This window comes from Amyelois transitella, chromosome 5 (genome assembly GCF_032362555.1).
Source record: "Amyelois transitella isolate CPQ chromosome 5, ilAmyTran1.1, whole genome shotgun sequence".
Taxonomy (NCBI): Eukaryota; Metazoa; Arthropoda; class Insecta; order Lepidoptera; family Pyralidae; genus Amyelois; species Amyelois transitella.
In genome coordinates, this window is record NC_083508.1 from 5,802,102 (window position 1) to 5,821,653 (window position 19,552).

General features: G+C 38.0%; 1 protein-coding gene across 4 annotated transcripts in view; it reads right to left on the reverse strand.

The window, feature by feature from the left end:
- Positions 1–15,207: 15,207 nt before the first annotated feature.
- Positions 15,208–19,552, reverse strand: part of LOC106139092 (ecdysone-inducible protein E75) — a 96,844-nt gene continuing 92,499 nt past the window's right edge. For 3 of the 4 annotated variants that reach the window (XM_013340454.2, XM_060944499.1, XM_013340455.2), the window contains exons 4-5: positions 17,195–17,430; positions 15,208–17,085 (exon numbers count right to left, since the gene is read on the reverse strand). In XM_013340454.2, coding sequence (XP_013195908.1) covers positions 15,538–17,085; positions 17,195–17,430 — 1,784 coding nt within the window. In that variant the 3' untranslated portion in view covers positions 15,208–15,537. Of the gene's footprint in view, positions 17,086–17,194; positions 17,431–18,590; positions 19,007–19,552 lie in introns of those variants that run through there. The other variant, XM_013340459.2, reaches the window with a different exon arrangement.

Genomic DNA, 19,552 nt, shown 5'->3' on the forward strand with positions numbered 1-19,552 from the left:
GAACCGGGCGTGGAGCGCGCGGTTACGCAACCCGCGCCCGCCGCGTGAAGTGTGAAGTTCAATGTCACACACACTCACACGCCGACCTTCACCATGTGTGCACACGACTCAAGTAGATATTTGAGTTAGTGTGCGTACTGCGATATCTGAATAATCACAGCTTACCCGTTATTCGCCTCTATCAGTACTTCCCGGAATTTTTCGCGAAAACAAAATTTTTCTCTTTTTTTCCGTTGTGCTAGCGCTAGCTAGCGGCGCTGATGTTAATGTCGATAGAAGTATTTTGGGCAAGGTCAGGGTAAAGTCATCCAGCTATTTTCAGTTGTTATTACGTTCTGTGTAATTACTTGGTTTATTTCATCACATACATGTCTCAATAATCTACATATATTAATATTTGATTATAATAGCTACGTTATTAATATTATAATTCTGTTACATATATAGCTTAAAACAATATTGGTTCGCTGGAGTATCAATTTAATGGATTTAGTCAATCAATTAATTTAATTAATTAAACTTTATTGTAACATCTGTAACAGTTGCCTCTAAAGCTCAGCAAACAATTGACACCTAACATGCGGTTCAAAGATTTGTGTATGTAATGGGTTTTACTTTTTGCTTCATGCCAGCTTATGAATAAGTGGAAAACCTTTTTAATAAGCAGTTTTAATTTAGTGTTTTTATAAGCAGAACAGTCTGATCTGGTTTTACGTGAGGCTGAAATGCTAACTAACCATAGTTAATGTTTTAGTTCCATTTATCATTTTGGTTCATTTATTTTCAATAATATACAGTTACTGGAAAAAATTCAGAAGCACATGCCCTAAATAAATTTTTCTGCCCTTGTCTACAGCTATTTGGCAGGCAGCGAGCATCGTGGCAAGCTCCGTCCTAGGTCAAGGGCGACCTTACTGACCTACATCCTCGCTAATGTGCCCTTAAAAGGTCGGCAGTCGACTCTATAGCCCTTCAAAGTAGTCAAACTATCGAGACATGATATTTATTGACTAAACATACATACAACAGTCTGTGTTGTATTCGTAACGTCTCTACATATTAGAGCCCAGAGTTTGCTTGACTTCTGTTTCATATGTTATTAAACATCAAAAATTTTAGATAAACACTGTTTTGTAACAATATTTATTTAAGAAGTGGCGGTGACTATCGACTACGGGGTAGGTGAAATCCTAGCTGCCACGACATTCGTAAACATCGAGCAACACTGGCTTCCGACTCGAAAGTCTCGGAAGCTCTAAGTTCATAAACGTAGGTAAAGATGTTGATGAATAATTTTGTGTTAAATAATTAGACCTCCAGTTATTTTCTAAGGTCATCATATAGATACAGCGGTATAGATACAGGTCATACATAGATACGTATATGAATTACTGACCTTGTCTAGGCAGGAATTCTGAAATGCATGCACACATTGGTAAATTATTAAAAGAAAATCACGTCTTCATCAGACATGTGTCCTTATCATTGTAGCAATATGCTATTGGTTTACTAATTAATTGAATACTTTATTATTTCACGCTTAATTGCACAAATAACGAACAAGTTGTATAATGTGTTTTGCTACTTACGTTGAAACTACGTCACGACATTATTCAAGGTGAATTTAAAAACAAATAAAATCAACAAAAGATACGTGTCACGTATGTATTTGCGATTAGGTAGAAATTGATATTATATGGCGTAAAGTACTATTTATATTTGCTAACTTTTATTTTATTCCAGAAACAACAAGGTCCATTCTTTTTCTAAATAAAGGATTTTTTCCAGTATGTATTAGTCGTACACACTTTGCTAATTTTTAACAGCATCATTTACCTAGTGTGAATTGTACCATGGTTCACGTCAAAGTTAATTATGATGACAATAGTGTGACAAAAGTAGTGCAATACAAATTTTGCTTAACAGAAATTTTAACTGCTTGTTATGATTTGGCTATCGTTATTACAGTAATGCAACTTACACTTAAATTGTTTTTTAATAACAAACTGAGAATGATGTCAACAATACAATAGTGTGTAACAGTGGTCGCTGCTCTCTCTTGTTATCTATATATATAAAACTCTTCCGTTACTGAGTGACTGACTGACAGACAACGCACAGTCGAAACTACTGGTCGTAGACAGCTGAAATTTGGAATGTAGGTTCCTTGGGATATGTAGGGGAGCACTAAGAAAGGATTTTTGGAAATTCAACCCTCAAGGGGGGGAAAAGGGGTAAAAACGTTTCTATGAAAAATCTTATTCCTTGGGTTTATAAACTTGAAACTTGGCATGAACACGTACATAGGCAAGTAAATATGTTTGACATTATAAGTTTTTTCAAACTACCCTCCAATCGTGATTTAGGGGGTGCGATTGGGTGACTGATTTATTAACGCACAGCCGAAACCGCTCGGTATAGGAGTCTGAGATTTTGAACAGAGGTTCCTTTAGTAACATAAGTGAGCACTAAGAAGGGATTTTTGAAATGTCAACCCCCAAGGGGTGGAAACGGGATAAACTGAGCCGGGGCTGCGGGAAAGTTCTAACGAGATACCGTGGCCCCGGAACGCAAAGGGCAACTGAAGGAACGAGGTGGGTTTTAGTCAGTAAAAGTCTGACACTCCCTTCCGTTCCACCCAGAGCGGGAGAGGTCATTTGATGATTTCCCATCCTTAAAAAAAAGACTTTGTATGACAACTTTCAGTCGTCTCTTTAACATACATAATAACATACATAATTATGTACATACATGCATAACATTAATGACATCACGCCTTTAAATCCTTATTTTGTGTTAACACTACCCATACAAACAGCTAAAAGGAAACAAGTGAAGAGACGAAATTTGTCCGCATCCATTTTCACCTAAATTCTTAACGTTAATGAGATTTACTTTTTATTATCAGGTCAACCTAATAGCCTCACATGTACGTATAACTTCGTAAGAATTTTCTTTCAACTCCTAACCGTTGAGGAGTTGTACCTTCCATCATCAGCTCATTCACATGGGATGATGACTATCAGACGCAAATACTTAAACAGATCTATGAAATTGTCAAAAACGTAGTTGCCTGTAAATTTGAGGTTTGCCCTTGATTTCCCTGGAATACCATCATCAGATCCTGACTAGGTAACAACGGGACCAACTTGAAAGTATACTCTACCGAACAAAAAAAGAATCACGTAAATATATGTATATATAACCGAATTACACGTGGGCGAAGCCGCGGGCGGAAAGCTAGTGGGTACATAACACTGCTTCCGCAGATGACCAATTACAGCCACTCTTTTTATTTTCCATGACTTTGAAAATCTAAATCATCTTGAAATGAAATCCTGAGTATCGTTTCCTCGTTGTCAATTATGTTTTTCCCGTTTTCAATATTTCCATTGGCCTATTTGTTGAGAATCAAATATTAAAATTAAAAAAATATCCTAAAACACATCTTCGCTTATATGTAATGAAGGTACTAACCGTGGCACCGGCATTATTTGGGTCAATTCGTTCCATTTGACGAACGAAGTCTGCTTGTCCTCGATCCCTACGCCTCCGCCCGACCTAGATCCGCGCCCAAATGCCTAAACCAAGGACAAAGAGGGAGGGATGCTCACCGACTTAATTAAATATAACACACATGGATGTTCAAGTAGGCCAAATTATCGTGAAATTGAAGTCACGGCCGCCTTTTATTAAAATATTTTCGGTTTACTGTCAGGTAGTCAACGGTTAAAGTGCCGAATCTGTATATCATGATAGAAATGTAACGAAAGTACTTGTATGATGTTCTTCACTTCAGCTAGGTTAGGATGTTACTGGGATTAACGCCAGGAGAGATTTGTAGTCTGGAATAAGATGGGAATGGAACATATTCATAAAATATTAAATATCAATTATATAAAAAGCTTGCTTGAAATTCCTGTAATAAATTACATACATCAAATCTGTTCGGGGTTTGCTTTTAGTTAGTTATTTAAAAAATCCTATAGGTATGTATTGTAAACATTCTTTGTAGGTTATGGGTTCGATAGGCAAAGGTGATTTTAAAAGGAAATACCAGAATACAATTCTTCGTATAACTGTATTTCCCTTATACCACTTGTAGTAGGTAGCAGAATTGAATTGTATTTATTTATACGAGTATTTTGCGGAAATCTTTGCGAAGTATTCACGATTAACATTGACATGCCAAAGTCAAGGCCACTGTATGTAAAGTAGGCATATACTTACTTATATTATTAATATATACGTTCACGTTTAGTATATTATAAGTAGAATAGTATGTAGGTAATATAAGTAGGAAATACTATAAGGAATAATAATTTGTTTATTAATAACCGATTTAAAAAAGGTTCTCAATTTTCTTTCAGGTGTTTATAATGCCTCGCTAGTTTGAATAGCCATTACGATAATATTTATATACGATACATTTACTGAATGAAAATTAATCGTGTACCAACGGTACATTGAGCCTATTTTTAAGGTATGATTTTGTATGACAAATTCTCCTCGCGTAATATCTCTTATATTTTCGTATTTCAATTTCATTCAAATATATACAGTATAAATACATTTTGTTTAATGTCGTTGCGTGAAGTTTACAGAGTTTATCATATAAATGAGAGGCCATTCAGTTTGTAGCTAAAAAGATATAAATTATTCACCCTAAATTTTATTTTTGTAAATTCCATAAAGCTATCTTTTATATGAATAAAAAAGTACTATAGTCAAAATTAAAGTGATGATCTTGTTAGAGAATAACCCCCCAACAAACATTTAGGCGACGATTAGAGCTTATTTTGTTACTTAGTGGGCTACAAAGGCATTACAGTAGCAACACTTATGACTATTGGCGATAAAGTGGCGTACCAAGTAACGTATATCACTTCTACTTATAATACAGAGTTACAAGCGCGACAATTAGGCGAGCTTAAAGGTTATGGATGTATTATGGCAAATCTTAACACTGTTGTACATGCACAGCATTTTGTGTTATAGCTTTAAGTGAATCTTAGAACTCTAAGATCTAAATAAGAATAAGAATTAGCTACTACCTCCAAAAGTGCTATGCAGGTGATAATAAACTCTTTACAAGAACCTAAAGTTGCACAATAGCGTTAATAAGCGCTACCAGCCTTACAATAGTGTTTATTTAATCTTATATAGAACCAAATGCTTGAAGTTATACAAAACTCTCTTGCATTACCTTAAGTCAAATAGGAGTATAATTTTTCGCTATAACAGATCCTATAGCGTCTATTGTTACTTTTTTGTGACTAAAGGTAAAGTAATAGCGCTTAAGGTCACTACTGTATTTCTTATATTGACTACTTGTTTTTGACAATGGCGTCGCAACCAAAATAAACAAAAATTGTTGTAAATACGTGGAAAAGTTTTCAGTAAATAGACAACATACATCGGGCGCTCGAATTATTTGCCAATAAATATGTAACATATTCACAGTGTACTTCCCTTCGCAGCAAAAATATGCTTCTTTTCTCACCATACAATATCACTTTTTTTTGTTTAATATAAAAATCATTAGTCGTAAACTTATAGCCATTGAAAATAAAATTATTTATTATTAGATCACAAAATTAGTTTAATTATTTTGAATAGCGTTCAGACCGTTACAAAACACCTATTTACCTCCCTTTTAGCGCTTGAAAATATAATTAACGCCTTTGTATCTCTACTGTACCGCTTAAGGAGTCAGTTGACGCTTATTTACCCCTCTTGTATCGCTAAGAGATCCTGTTACCGCTATAATAACTTTCTTATAGCACTAATTGTACCTCTTAGCCAATTACCATAACTCTTGTATACCGTCATTATACAACCTTAAGTAATATAAAAATTGTGCCCAATTCGGGGGTAAAGTAGGGTTAGAGCGCGCTCTAACACTAATTTGTTACACCCATAAACCACTTTAGAATCTAGTTAGCGCTTTTATAGACTTATTATAAATCTTACTTTAGCGCCTAATTGTTACTTGGGCCGGCAGTCGGTTGCGCGTGTACGACGAAGGTCAGGAGGTGACGCAGGGGGCTCCTGTAGGCGAAACTCCCGGGAAATTCACTTAGCATGGCCCACACCATTCATGTACAACTGTAGCTATACCAACATATTATGTCGGTAAAGAAATTGACTTTGAGCTGTATTGAAATTTTAGTTTTAATTATTATATTAGTTTAATTAGATTCATAATTAGCCATGAGCTGAATGTGGCCTATCAGATTTTTCAAGACTATTGGCTTTGTCTACCCCGCAAAGAATTTAGACGTGATATGTATGTACATACGTATGCATAATTAGTAATATTTATATGTATTTTCATTTTCATTTATATTTTATTTTATTCAGTTTATTTTATTTTATGGTATCAGCTATGTTGAACATAACTTAAACTGAATTTTGACGTTGTCAATAAAAGTTCAAGGAACTTGTCACTATTAAATTATCAATTTAAGCATAAACTCATACAGCTAAGCGAAGCCTTTAGTATTTTATAGGCTCTGTCTACCTCGCAAGGGATCAAGATGTGATTATATGTTTGTACCTATGTTATCAAAAATTTGTCAGGTAGTAATAATATATCAGTCTCATTGCCCAGTCGTTTGGGTAGTGTTGATTCCGTCGAATTCGCAATGATAAGACTACAGAAGTGGTAAGTACTGGTGGACGGGATGACGCAATATAAGGTTGTGGCTTGTGACGCTACAAGTTTTATATTATGTCTCGGTTCTTAGATTTGCTTAATCGCTCTACACTTGCACAGAAAACTGCTTGAGATGCAAGATAAAGATACATCATTCCTATAGTTTAATTAAAGTAATGCTACAATATGCCAATTTTTTATCGCCCGCGCGAATTTAACGCTACCTACACGCGCGATTTAGCACCATCTACATTACAATATAGGGTTTTCTCAAATTTCGGAACTTTAGTTTTAACCAGGATAACAAGTACCCTATGTTCTTCTCCAAACTCTAAATTTCAAGAAGTTTTTCCTCATAGAAGTCTAATGCGATCATTTCGAACAAGTAACAGATTGGTTAGTTTCTACAATTTGACCAATCTTACCACAAATTCCTACTACGAAGGAGGTTTGGTTGTTGTTGGTTAAGACTAAGGCTTGAGTCCTGAACATGGGTAATACCTATAATAATTGACTATCGAGTGCGTGTTACGTAGCTGTAGGTTGAAAAAAAAACATTAAGTATTTATACAATTATTCCCGAGGAGCGTGGATAAAGGTCACCTCCCACGCAAATCTAGGGTGTTATCGGGTGTGAGGGCAAGGGTGCGAGGCGGGGGCGGGCACGCGCGGGCACGCCGACCTTGCCCGGCTGTGACTCTGCGACCTTGGAGCCGACCAGCCCCGCCCCGCGCCCCCCGCGCCACACCGCCATCCACCCTGTGACACCAGCGCCCGGGCGCCCACGCTCACCCCACACCCCCTAACTCCCGCCACCCACACCTCGTGCAAAATTATATGTAGCTAGGTGTGTGGATCTACGGAACTAAAATACCAAACGTTGACCGACCCGGGTGACCGGATAACGACCAATTTGATATTTAACACATTTTCAGGTTGAGTAGGTTTCTTTAAATATTTAAGAGATAACAAATTTATTTGGTTCTATTATTGAGCTTACAGTAACCGGTACTAATGGCATCGTTATTCCGAAATGCTACGGGATCAGAACCTTTGAAATCAGTTGTTTTTGCAAAAACAAAACATACCTAAAAGAATAATAGTAACCTCAACTTAACCTTAAAATATATTTCTAAACTAGTGTTAGTCTAACTAGTTCGACGTGGAAAATTCTATTAAAAATTAAACCTAAATATGGCATATTTCACAGACTAAAAACATTACTTGAAGGCATATTTACATTTTAACTGGTAACACATCTACTTTGTCTGCATGTGTTTTGTGCGATAAGTAAATTAATTAAGTAAAAAATAATAAAATAAACCAGTCATCCTGTTTTTGGCTGAGGCAGTCTCAGACGTGACCTCGCTGGCGCAAGGTCGCGGGCAGTTGGGGGCTTTCCGTGTGTCGCCCGAAGGTCTTCGACATTGGCGATTATGCTCAAATATTATAACAAATATCTCATTATTACTAATAGCTAATTGACGCTTGGTGAATGATTTTTGAACTGATAATACCTATACAAGCGAAGTAGTCGCAGTTTATCGAAATCAAAGTATTTTTTTTTTTTTAATCTTGTCTCTACTTCTTATCACGGTACTGCCGATGAACAAGAGTAGTCCATGTTATTATACTTATATGTATAGCTAGTCCTACCAAGTGCCTTGGCCCTAAGCACGATATAGTTGGTAACAATAAGCTCCTTTATTTACGCGACTCGTTGGAGGAGTGACATAATGGGAACAGTTTCAAGGATGAGACCGATAATGAGAACAGAAGCTGATACATAGCACGAGGATAGAGGACCCATTGTCTAAATGTGACCCTATTTCCCACGTCCGTTCTAACAAAAGAAATATCGATATGAATAAATTTATAAATAGATATAGGTAATGTAATTGGAATAATATCTGAAGGTTTTATACTTGAACGTGCGTGGCCTTTCAGTCTCTCAAACATCTTGGTTCTTGGCTAATAATATGTATGTATACCTACGCCCATTATACAGATTATGAAAATTAAATGCATCTTGAACTTACTTTTTCTGATTGGCTTGGGTGTATGTTTTATTTGTATAAATAAAAATAAATTATCATTTATTTCATTATATCATACTATTTTACAAATAAATTACTATATGATTTGGTTTAATAAGGACTAATTTGATTTAAATGAACTGAAAAATGTATTTCTTTAATAAAAAAAATAGCATATATGCTTTTGGACCAGTATGAAATTAAGTTTTATGAAGAATGTTAACGCGGAAGGTATAAGGAACATGTTTATTTAATAAGCCAAGACAGATAATAATATTGTTATTTACTGTCTAACTACCTTATTGCGTTTAATAAGTTTAAATTAGTAAACTAAAAAGTTTTAAGAAGTTAATTATTAGTTAAGCAAAATAAATATATAAAATACAAATTTAAATTAAATAAATACAAATATAAATTAAAATGGTCAAATATGAAATTTAATCCTCACAAAGCTGATGATACCTATGTGGAAAGTGAAATCCACGGTAAATCACTATTAAAAACGTCAGTTAAAAACTACATCCGAAAAATCTTTCATAGATATAATGAATAAGTTTATCATATTACACAGAAAAAAGGATGTCAATTCTTGGCATTGGTTATCGAGCATAGCCCGGAATCTAGATATATTTGTAGATGCCAATGAGCTCACTAAGCGTTTGTCGTGCTTCGGAGAATGGTTGATGAGAATTGTTGATGGTTGTTGAAGATGCGACATCTTTATATTATTGTGCAAAGTTACAGCGTAAGATTATATGGGTTTATAGTTTAATTCTGCACTATATCGGATTTGCATAGATAGCAGATAATGCAGAATGCTCCACGGGGTCAGACATCGGACAGATCAGATGGATGTAGTGACCTTCAATTTAACATTACTTCTGTGCATTACCAGTTTAAAAAGGGTTCACTTTTTAAACTGGTAATGCAAACAATGATTTAAACATGAGAAAATGAAGTACTTCATATGTCGAAATTAGTATTGAAACTAAACCATGTTGTTAAAATATGTACAAAATTCTAAAATACTATAAAATTTCTACGCATTGTTTGCCCGCCCTTGTTTTAGAATATCTCTATTACCAGATTGGATAATGTCAACGTGAACTTTAAAACTAAGTGATAGTTCTTAGCATACAAGGGATGGATACTCTGAATAATCTCAATGTGAGCTATAAAACTAATTGGATTTTCTTAGTATAAAAGGGATTGAAAACTCAGTAACTCGTGTACAGGTATTAATATTTTCCTAGAAGTGGCTAGGGGTTTATTGCTTACAGTATCTCCGGGAAACATAGGTGATGCGGAGGCTGCGGACGGGAGAGTGGGAGAGGAGGGGTCTCGCGTGGCGGTACACGGGCGGGCGATGCACCGCGCGAGTCAAGTGCAGGGCCGCGCGCACTGCGCCGCCGCTGCACCCCGCTCGACATGCGCTCATACCCCGGTCAATAACATTTGCCCCTCGCGGACATCCTCAAGAGCCTATAACGCAGAACCTGAACTGCGTAGATATCTCAAACAAACAATTTTCTTTACAATATTGAATGCTTAGCATGCATTTGTAAAAGGTTACGACACCTTATGTGTTAGAATAACCTAATTATAAAACATTGTGAAATAAAGGAATCAACAGGTCCTGGATTATGAAAGTGCCGGATGATACTATTAATAGATGACTCTGCGACCTTTCAATTGCATCGATCGAATACCCGTAGGTAGTCAACTATCGTTTTACTCGTATATGATTCTGTTTATGAATATTTCGCAATGTCTCCGCACAATGATGAAACCTAAAGCCGATAATATTTTGAAACGCCTTAATAATTCATTTAATTTATTCTTCTTTCTGAAAGGTAAAGTTGTCTCTCATAATTCTCAATTGCATTTAATGCTTCTTTCGGTACGCGTAGGTGAGAATGGTTTGCTACCTGTCTAACGCCCAACAACTTTTGATGCACTAGTGCTTTGTCTTACAAAATCTATTTTTGGCAAATAATTTCCATTAAATTTTTTCAATATTTTTTTAAGTTATGGCAATTGATAATAATTTTAAGGTTGCTCACAAGAGAAATTAAAGAATGCTTCGTCTTTATTTTCTCTTGTGAGCAAGAGTAATGACAAAACAAGACAAGATATTGTCATTTATGTTAAGTACTACATACTGATAAGCTTTTTACAGCTGGAATGATTCAAAAATTAAAGAAATATGTTCATCAGGAAATGGTTTACATAACAGCAAGATAAATTGCGTCTAATATACATAGTTTATCAGTTTGTTTAAGATAAGCAGAAACGACACTTATTTACTTCCTAATCATTCGATATACGTCACAGTTAGATATAAATCACAACTCATAATATAGTACGAGAATCAAGAGGAAATATAAGGGACAATGTCAGTAAGTACCCGAACCTAATCTCCTTTTTAACCCAATATAGAAATAGAGAAAAAGAAATGTCGCCCGAGTCTGTTATGTTTAGTCATATCTTTGTAAGTCTTTCAATTTATTTTATTTTTTGAACAAAGAAAGTTCTTCGCAGAGTTCTTATTCAAATAAGTTACAAGTATCCCTAAAGAAAACCTGAATATACTCAGATGATGAATTGAAGTAATATTTATTTTTAAAGAACCTTTTCAGTACAATACTTTCACGGAAATGGTTTCCTCATTTTTGGTATTCCTAATAAACTATAAGCATAAAATACTTTGGTACGTTGTGCTAGTACAGCTCTTTTCCAAAACTTAAAATAATCGAGTGTTAGGCCCTATTTACATCTTTCGCCTAATATTTACCATTATCACACAAAACGGCAAAGTGTGACAATACAAGCGAGCACCAAATCTGCAAGTATTTCTTGACTTTAGCAGAAGACTCGCTCCATCGGTCCTCAGATTCATTCCTGCACTGGTACTCATCTCTTGATTCTTCTCAAGTCCTCTACAACCTTTCTTTTCTTTCTTATCTTAGACGGCCTCTATGGCGCAGCGGTAATACGCTTGTCTGTGACACCAGAGATCGAACGAGAGAGAAACAAACTTACTATGATTGATTCTGGGTCTTGGATGCTTATCTAAGTATTTATTATAAAATTTTGTATCGTTGACTTAGTATCTCACAACACAAGTTTCGAACTTATTTCGAGGCTAACTCGATCTATGTAATTCGTCCCGTATATATTAATTAATTTATTTATTTATTTTCTTTCTACAACCCGCGGCACAAGAACTAGCATCTGGTGCCGCGGGTTGTAAAAATAAAATTTCTGTATAGGGCAAAGTTGAACCATGACGTGTCAGGGTGCTCTAAGTAAGAACTATGACTTATGAGAAAGGACGCGCTGTTAGAGTGCAAGAGCAGCGCAAAAAATTAACAGATCGGGCACCTCTGGAAATCCCCAAGAATTTTTGGTACATGAAAATGTATTTCGTTTACCAAAAATTCTCGTCGGAGATAACAATACCATTTTTGTTTGTTACTCTCAATTGTTCCTGGTTACTAAACTTTTATCTTTGTATTTTTTTTCATGATCTTTTAGGTGAAAAATACAATAATGAAATGAAATAGATTTGAAGTCTTAGATCAGTTTTTACAACAAAAATCTACTTTCTCCCCAAATACTATACGCGTGATGGCTCTTTACAAGATGTAATACATTCAGTCAGAAAAGTATCGGGAATGGATTATTTATTTATGGTTCCAAATTCAAATTTTTGTTTTTTTTGTTGTTGTTAGATTGGCACAACTGTTTTCCATTTTGGCGCGGAGTTTGAGTTGCATTTGTTGTTTACATTAAATACAGTGCTATTTTTAGTTATATCATATCTAGTGTGTATTGCTAATTTCATAATGGATAAAAACATCGAACAAAGAGTTTGTCTTAAATTTTGCATTGCCAATGGAATATCGTGTTCGGAGTCACTGAAAATGTTACAGAAGGCTTACGGTGAATCGACTTTATCAAAAACTCGTGCTTATGAGTGGTACAAAGCGTTCAAAAGCGGTCGAGATGTGATGGAAGATTTGCCTCGCTCTGGTAGGCCATCAACGTCTGCAACTGAAGTTAACATCGCAAAAGTGAAGGAAATAGTGACTGAAAATCCTCATTCAACTTTGAGAGAGATAGCCACCGAACTTTCTGTATCTCACGAGTCGATCCGTACCATTTTAACTAATAATTTGGGTATGAAACATGTTGCCGCTCGGCTAGTCCCAAAAGACCTGAATTTTTTTCAAAAACTCAATCGCATGAGAGTCGCTGAGGACATGCTAGAACGAGTGAATTCCGACCTAACATTCATGAAACGCATTGTTACTGGTGACGAGACGTGGGTTTACGAGTTTGACATGCAAACTAGTCAACAAGCTTCGGAGTGGCGCCTTCCAACTGAACCGAAACCGAAAAAACCACGCCAAAGTCATTCAAAAGTCAAAGTCATGTTGACTGTTTTCTTTGACTATCGCGGTGTTGTGCACTCGGAATTCTTGCCGGAAGGTCAAACGGTAAATAAGGAATATTATTTGAGTGTTATGCGGAGTTTAAGAGAGCAAATCCGACGAAAAAGGCCAGATTTGTGGAAAGAAAATTCTTGGATTTTGCACCATGATAATGCACCTTCGCACAAGGCCATCATTGTGAACGAATTTTTAACCAAACACTCAACAAATACCATCGAGCAACCACCATATTCACCAGATATGGCTCCAGCCGACTTTTTTCTTTTTCCTAAACTCAAATTACCACTTCGTGGCACCCGTTTTCAATCGGTAGAAGACATAAAAGAGAATTCGCGGCGAGAACTGACCTCAATTCCGGAAACAGCGTTTAAAAAATGTTTTGATGATTGGATTATTCGTTGGCGTAAGTGTATCGTTTCTAAAGGAGCATATTTTGAAGGTGATAAAATAAATTTGGATGAAAAACAAACAGATTGTGTATTATTGATCTTTTCCTGCTACTTTCTTGACAGAGTAGTACTCGTATAAACGCTAATCAAACAAGCGATTATTTACCGCAGACCTTGGTCAATCATTGCTATTGAGAACACGGAACTAGCGCGGGGGTCAGGTATCCCAGTTTTGTATGTGTCCCTCAATTGTTTATTCTACACTCTATCTTAGACGCTATTATTTTTTAATTTATATTTTTTTAATTATGTAGCTAGTTTTGACATCTTAATGTGTTTCTGCTACAAAAACTCCACTTCCTCTAAAATTTCTATAAAAAAGGAGATATAATAAAAACGCTAATTATATCAACCCGGTTATTTACCACAAACCTTGGTCAATCATTGTATGGAAGTGGTATTGAGAACACGGAACCACGGGGGTCAGCTGGAAGCGGCAGTGGTACGGAAGTCGGCGCGTCGCGGCCATCGGCCGTAGGTCGACGACCGACACCGCCCTTCTAGTTTTAGACGCCGTTTGAAAAGAAATAGCAGGTTTTGCGGTAAGCCATTTTTTATACTGGCAAAATGCTTTAGTCAGATGAACTTGATTGGTTAATCTGTAGTGAAAAATTTCTTTTTTTGCTTAACTATCTGTATTTCTTAGTCAAAGTCACGGTAAAGTCGATGAAAATTTATATTACGCTTACTTCGGTTTTTTATTTTGGTGATATACAGTCAGACTATTGATGAGTGAAAAAATACTTTGTTTTAAGGTTTCTCTATGTTTTACTTATTGCACAAATTTACCAGTATGTCTCTCGAGTGGCTGGATTAAACTTTGTTTAAATGCGTGTTGCGACTTTTTTTCATTTTTAGTCTTTTTTGTCGTCGCATCATTACCGAATGGCGCCGTTTATACAGATAATATTTTTAAATTAGATACTGTTTGGGTGTAATCAGTAATTTAAGAATGTAAATTGAGCCTATGACTATCGGTACTGGTACGAGTACGTAGCGGTGTCTCAATTCGTAGTGGTTCTAGCATGTGCTACGACGCGTGTAGAGCCGATAATAAAGGCGATCGCAGACTGTGCTACAAAATCGTCAAGTCAGTGATAAAAATTGATTGTTGAAACTTTGAATTTATCCAATCTCATAAAAAAAACCTAAAAATTACAATAATGATTTTGATGAAGTTTTCATCAGATCTAGACGGACACAGGACCTTCAAGAGCACTTACTGCATCAGCATAAACTTTGAATTACAATTTATTGAAGAACTTGTTTGTCTACAACATTCGAACATTGGCATTCTAAGGTGGCCCTTAGAACCAAAAAACTAAATAATTCAATTATACCTAAGTGATTCATAATTTATTTTTTGTAGCATTTCTGTCACATATAAGTGGAAATTTAGTTCTAGAATAGAGTATAAATGTCAAATCGGGAGTGTACATTATATAATGTGAATTAATGTGACATTAATAATAACAATTATAAATACTAAGTCAGTATCTATCTGTTGGTATTTGATTATTCTTATGTATCTTATTTCCTTCAATTAGACTTCAATTTTCATATAGTTCAAGTAAATTTAAGGATGTATGTAAGGAATAAAAAACATGTTTAAATTTTTACAAGTTTGTTTTATTTTAATTCGACAACCTGTCATATTAACAAACAAATGACTGAGCACGCTCACATACGCACATACAATACACACACAAACACACCGCGACCGGCGCTGCATTGCATATAAATTACACTTATAGTCTTAAATTATTTTTCAGTCTATTGCGCTCTCCTCGTCCGGCGCCGGCCACGCACGCACGCGTCCTAAACGAATTATCACATATAATATATTAAAACGATCTGCGAACGATTAAACTAGTTTTTCATTAATTTAAAGTAGGTCGGGGTGGGGTGGCGGAGACGTGCGGCTCCGCGGGCCGGCCTCACGCCGGTAACATGGGTGGCATGTAGGAGCGCGGGGGCGGCGGAGGCGGCGATGGCGATGGCGACTTTTTGGATAGGTTCAAGGGCTGTGGCGCATCGGCCTCCGCCACGTCTACTTGGAGCGCTAGCACTGACTGCGGCGCCGGCGAAGTACCCCGGTAGCAAGTTAGCAGACCGCCAGCTCGCAGCGGGCAGCCTTCAGCGGCGCTGGTCTCACCGCGTCGCATATACTGTTGGATGATGTCTGTGCGCTTTAGCTGCTCAGGGGTCATCCGTGGGCCTTCCATCAAACTTTTAGCCAATACAGAATGCGTTGATGAAAGAGATGCTCGCATTGGCCGCGGCGAATGGGCTGGGTGTACAGGACTCGCGGGATGTGGGTGCTGCGGTGGCTGCGGCGACGGCGTCGGCCTCACTGGGCGTGCCTCGGCTTCACCTGTGTCACGACGCATTGCTCGGAATTTCTTGTGCGGTTTGTAAGCTTCGTCCATTAGCAAACCGGCGTCATATAGAGGTGGCGCCTGCAGAACGCGCTTGAGCACAGGCATATCGTCTGCTGGTGCAATTGGTCGTCTGTCCTCAGAGTGTTCTTCGAGGGACGACCTGGGGCTGGAGCAGCCAGAGCCGGGGCCGACTATTCTCTCATGTTTCTCATTGCCAGACTCGATACCAGAATCTGTAGGCGAATCGAGCTTTCGGTAGCGTGGCGGTGGACGCACGGGAGTGACAGTGAGTCCATTGTGAGCAAGATGAGCCACGCCTAGCGCTTCTTCATCGACGGAGCCTCGGGAGTCGAGGCGTCGTCTGCCAGCTAGAGTTGCGGCCAAAAGTGGAGTGCCGCAATCACCAGCCGTTTCTCCAGATTCACTGCTGGATACTGACCCTATAGGGCTTCGTGCGGATTCATCTGCAACTGAGTCTGCCCATGATACCCCTTCTTCTTCGCCCCACATTTGTTGCCGCAACAGCTCTTTATGCTCCGTGCGAAATACAACCAACTTTTCCGTGTGGAGTGTACTAAGTGTTCGTAAATCAGGAAGAGTATCCATCAACTCGCGAAGGAAGCCAGGTCTGTCAGACCTATTCTGTGCGATTACAGTCTGTAAGCACGCCTTGAGTCTTGAATGCATTCTCTCAACTAGTTCAATATTCCGTAAACCTGGCCTGTCAGGCGTAATGAGAACGATAGCGCAGAATAAGCCGATTTCCGCATCTGTTAAGTTCATAGAATTCATACGCTCGGCAAATTTAAATGTAGAGTCTACAAGGAACCTTGCATTGGCACCGCTCTGGATGGAGTCCCGCTTCATGAGCTGGCCGTTTAGACAGATAATGCTATTGAGCGGCGCGTCAAACATGCAGATGAGTCGCACGAATAGCGCATCAAAGAGGCCACTCTTGAGCAACGTGAACTTGTCGTCCTGAGTGAGCAGCTGGAAACCGGGAATGAGACCGGCGAAGTCGATCACACCACGAATCACGTGTGCAAATCTTTGTGAAAATTCTTTTTCTGACTGCAACTCTGGCGCCGGGTTTAGTGGGCATGCCTGTAACAATAGGAGAATGGGTATAAGCATAAAATAAATAACAAAATAGTATTCATCATTAAAGTATTGTCAAAATGCTTAATTAAAATGTTTATTCTAGAATACTCACCAAAGTTGGTTGTGAATAGGTGGGACAATCGCGAGCACGCTTGCGCATCGCAGCGACGCGTTCTCTGGTGAACTCGCAGGTGTCGAGATGAGCTCGCACCACCCGCGCCAGCAGCCGGGGGCCGTCGTCCAGCTCCGCGGCCGCCAGTGCCTCGTGGGCGCGGCTCGTCGACGACTGCTGCATGGCAGCAAGGATTCGCGCTTTCTCGCGCTTTGGCACGCGTCCGAATCGGACGGCTGCAACAAAAGAAAACGTAATTCAGAATATGCAAATAAGTCGTTTTAACAAATATGTATGCAAATGCACCAGACGACATGTATTCAAATAAAAAGCGGGAGCTAACAAGAGAAACGTTGCGCAAGGTCGTGGCTAAATATACGAATAGGTCGGGTAGCAGCTGTCTCGGAGTGCGCATGTATGCGGGCACACACTGAGCCATGTGCATATGCAGCTGACGGCACGAGGGTAGAGTTCATCGCCCGTCGGCGGCCACCCTTGTTGCCAAATCCGTGGGGCTGAGAGCGGTGAAATGAACTAGTTTGCATGAAGAGTGACAAAGCGCGAAACGCGAAGTCACGTTAAAAAGTGTTACGACTTTCTCAGTAGACATGCCGCGAACCGAAAGGTAGTAAGTGGTAGGAACGCACGCGGCGGTTGCGACATTTGTGCGCCCGCGCCGGTGAAAGTGTTGTCCGCGGCGCGCTGTTGAAAATGAAAGCGGAGAGCGCCCTCTCGCCATTTCTCCCGACTTTCGCTGCGGGATGTGGGCCGCGGCCGCGACAGATGCACTACACCTACTTATTGTTCGCTCGATATTATATCGTGCTATGTATATATTATCATTCAATGTTAAATCTTTTTTATGCAACCTTTAATTTAGAAAATGTATTTCTTTTTTATTTCCAATATTATGAATCAGCATATATTATAAACCACACAACTCATTGTTTACGTGAAGGAAGTTGTATCACGGTAGGTTTAATTTTGTGACGCTATTTATCGTTAACGCTGTATTAATTGATGAAGTCCGTTTGAGTAGTTTATTATAGTGGCGACTTAATACGAAACAATCTAAACATATTCATAAAATATGTAAACATACAAACACTATCACACGTTTTAAATCATTAAAACGTATTTTCATTCATTGAAATTTAAATACAATAGTAACAAAGTAAGCAATGAATACATAAATATTAATTATTTATAAATTTATAATTTATAATAATATATAAATAAGTAATATAAATAATAATCTCATAAAAAATATTGACTGTCTATAAAAAGTTATAACAAGAATTGGAAGTGCTACGAACTTCGTAGCAGAAGCTACGATAGTCGAAATAAATTAGCAAAAATTTTAAAAATATACGTCTACTATAAAAAAAATACATACGAGCATTGTGATATTTCACGACTCCATTGAGGATGCCTTTAAGGATTGGCAAATCTTCTCCCATGTCTGACACCATATCAGTTTATCACTAATACTAATTCACAGCCAATGGCCACAGATAACTATAAGTTGGTAACTATTTGTTAGTTTATGACTAATTTGAATTAATCACTAGGTAGAATGTCACATAGCACTCGTATTATATTTATTTTATAAGCACAGACACTGTAATCCCAACAGGCAGTAATCCAAAAGCGCAAGTAGGGCTTAGTCGGAGCCTACACTGGAGCAGTCACTGTGAGCGATGGTCGCGTACTCGTGGCCGACTGCGAAGCGTCGTAATGACATAGCGATAGCAAAGAGGGCTGACGACCGGTGCGCGGGCCGGACTCCCTCGCACTGCGCCGCGGCGCGCGCCGAGCCAACCTTGAACTTGATGCGGGGGGAGAAGGAGGGGGGGAGCCGTCAATAAACTCCGCGCAGGCCCCTGCCCCCGCGAATATACCTCCCCTCCCCTTCCGCCCCGCAAACCCCTCTACCAGCACGCGCTACCTAACATTTGAACCTTGACGATTTGTGAACATATGCGAATGAGGACCATTACCAATTTACCTAACAAAATTGCAATGGAAACTTTATTTTATTGCAATCGCTCGATCTCATGTCGTAGTGATTTACATTTATTTTATTGTTTTTAGATTTCTGCATTGTAAAAGTTTGAAAAACTATTTTATTTTGTGCCTATCTGGACCTTTTAATTTACACGTAGTTATTCAAAATTCGTGTACGTAGCATGTAGCGCTATTAAGTGATTTATGTTCGATTTTCTTTTTTAATGTATTTTGTAAGATAACTCATCACTCTTTATAAAGAAACATTTTTTTTTTAATAATAATTATGACGCCGTGAGTCCAGGTTACAAATAATTTACTTTTTGATAGACTCCAATTAAGACAGCTGAA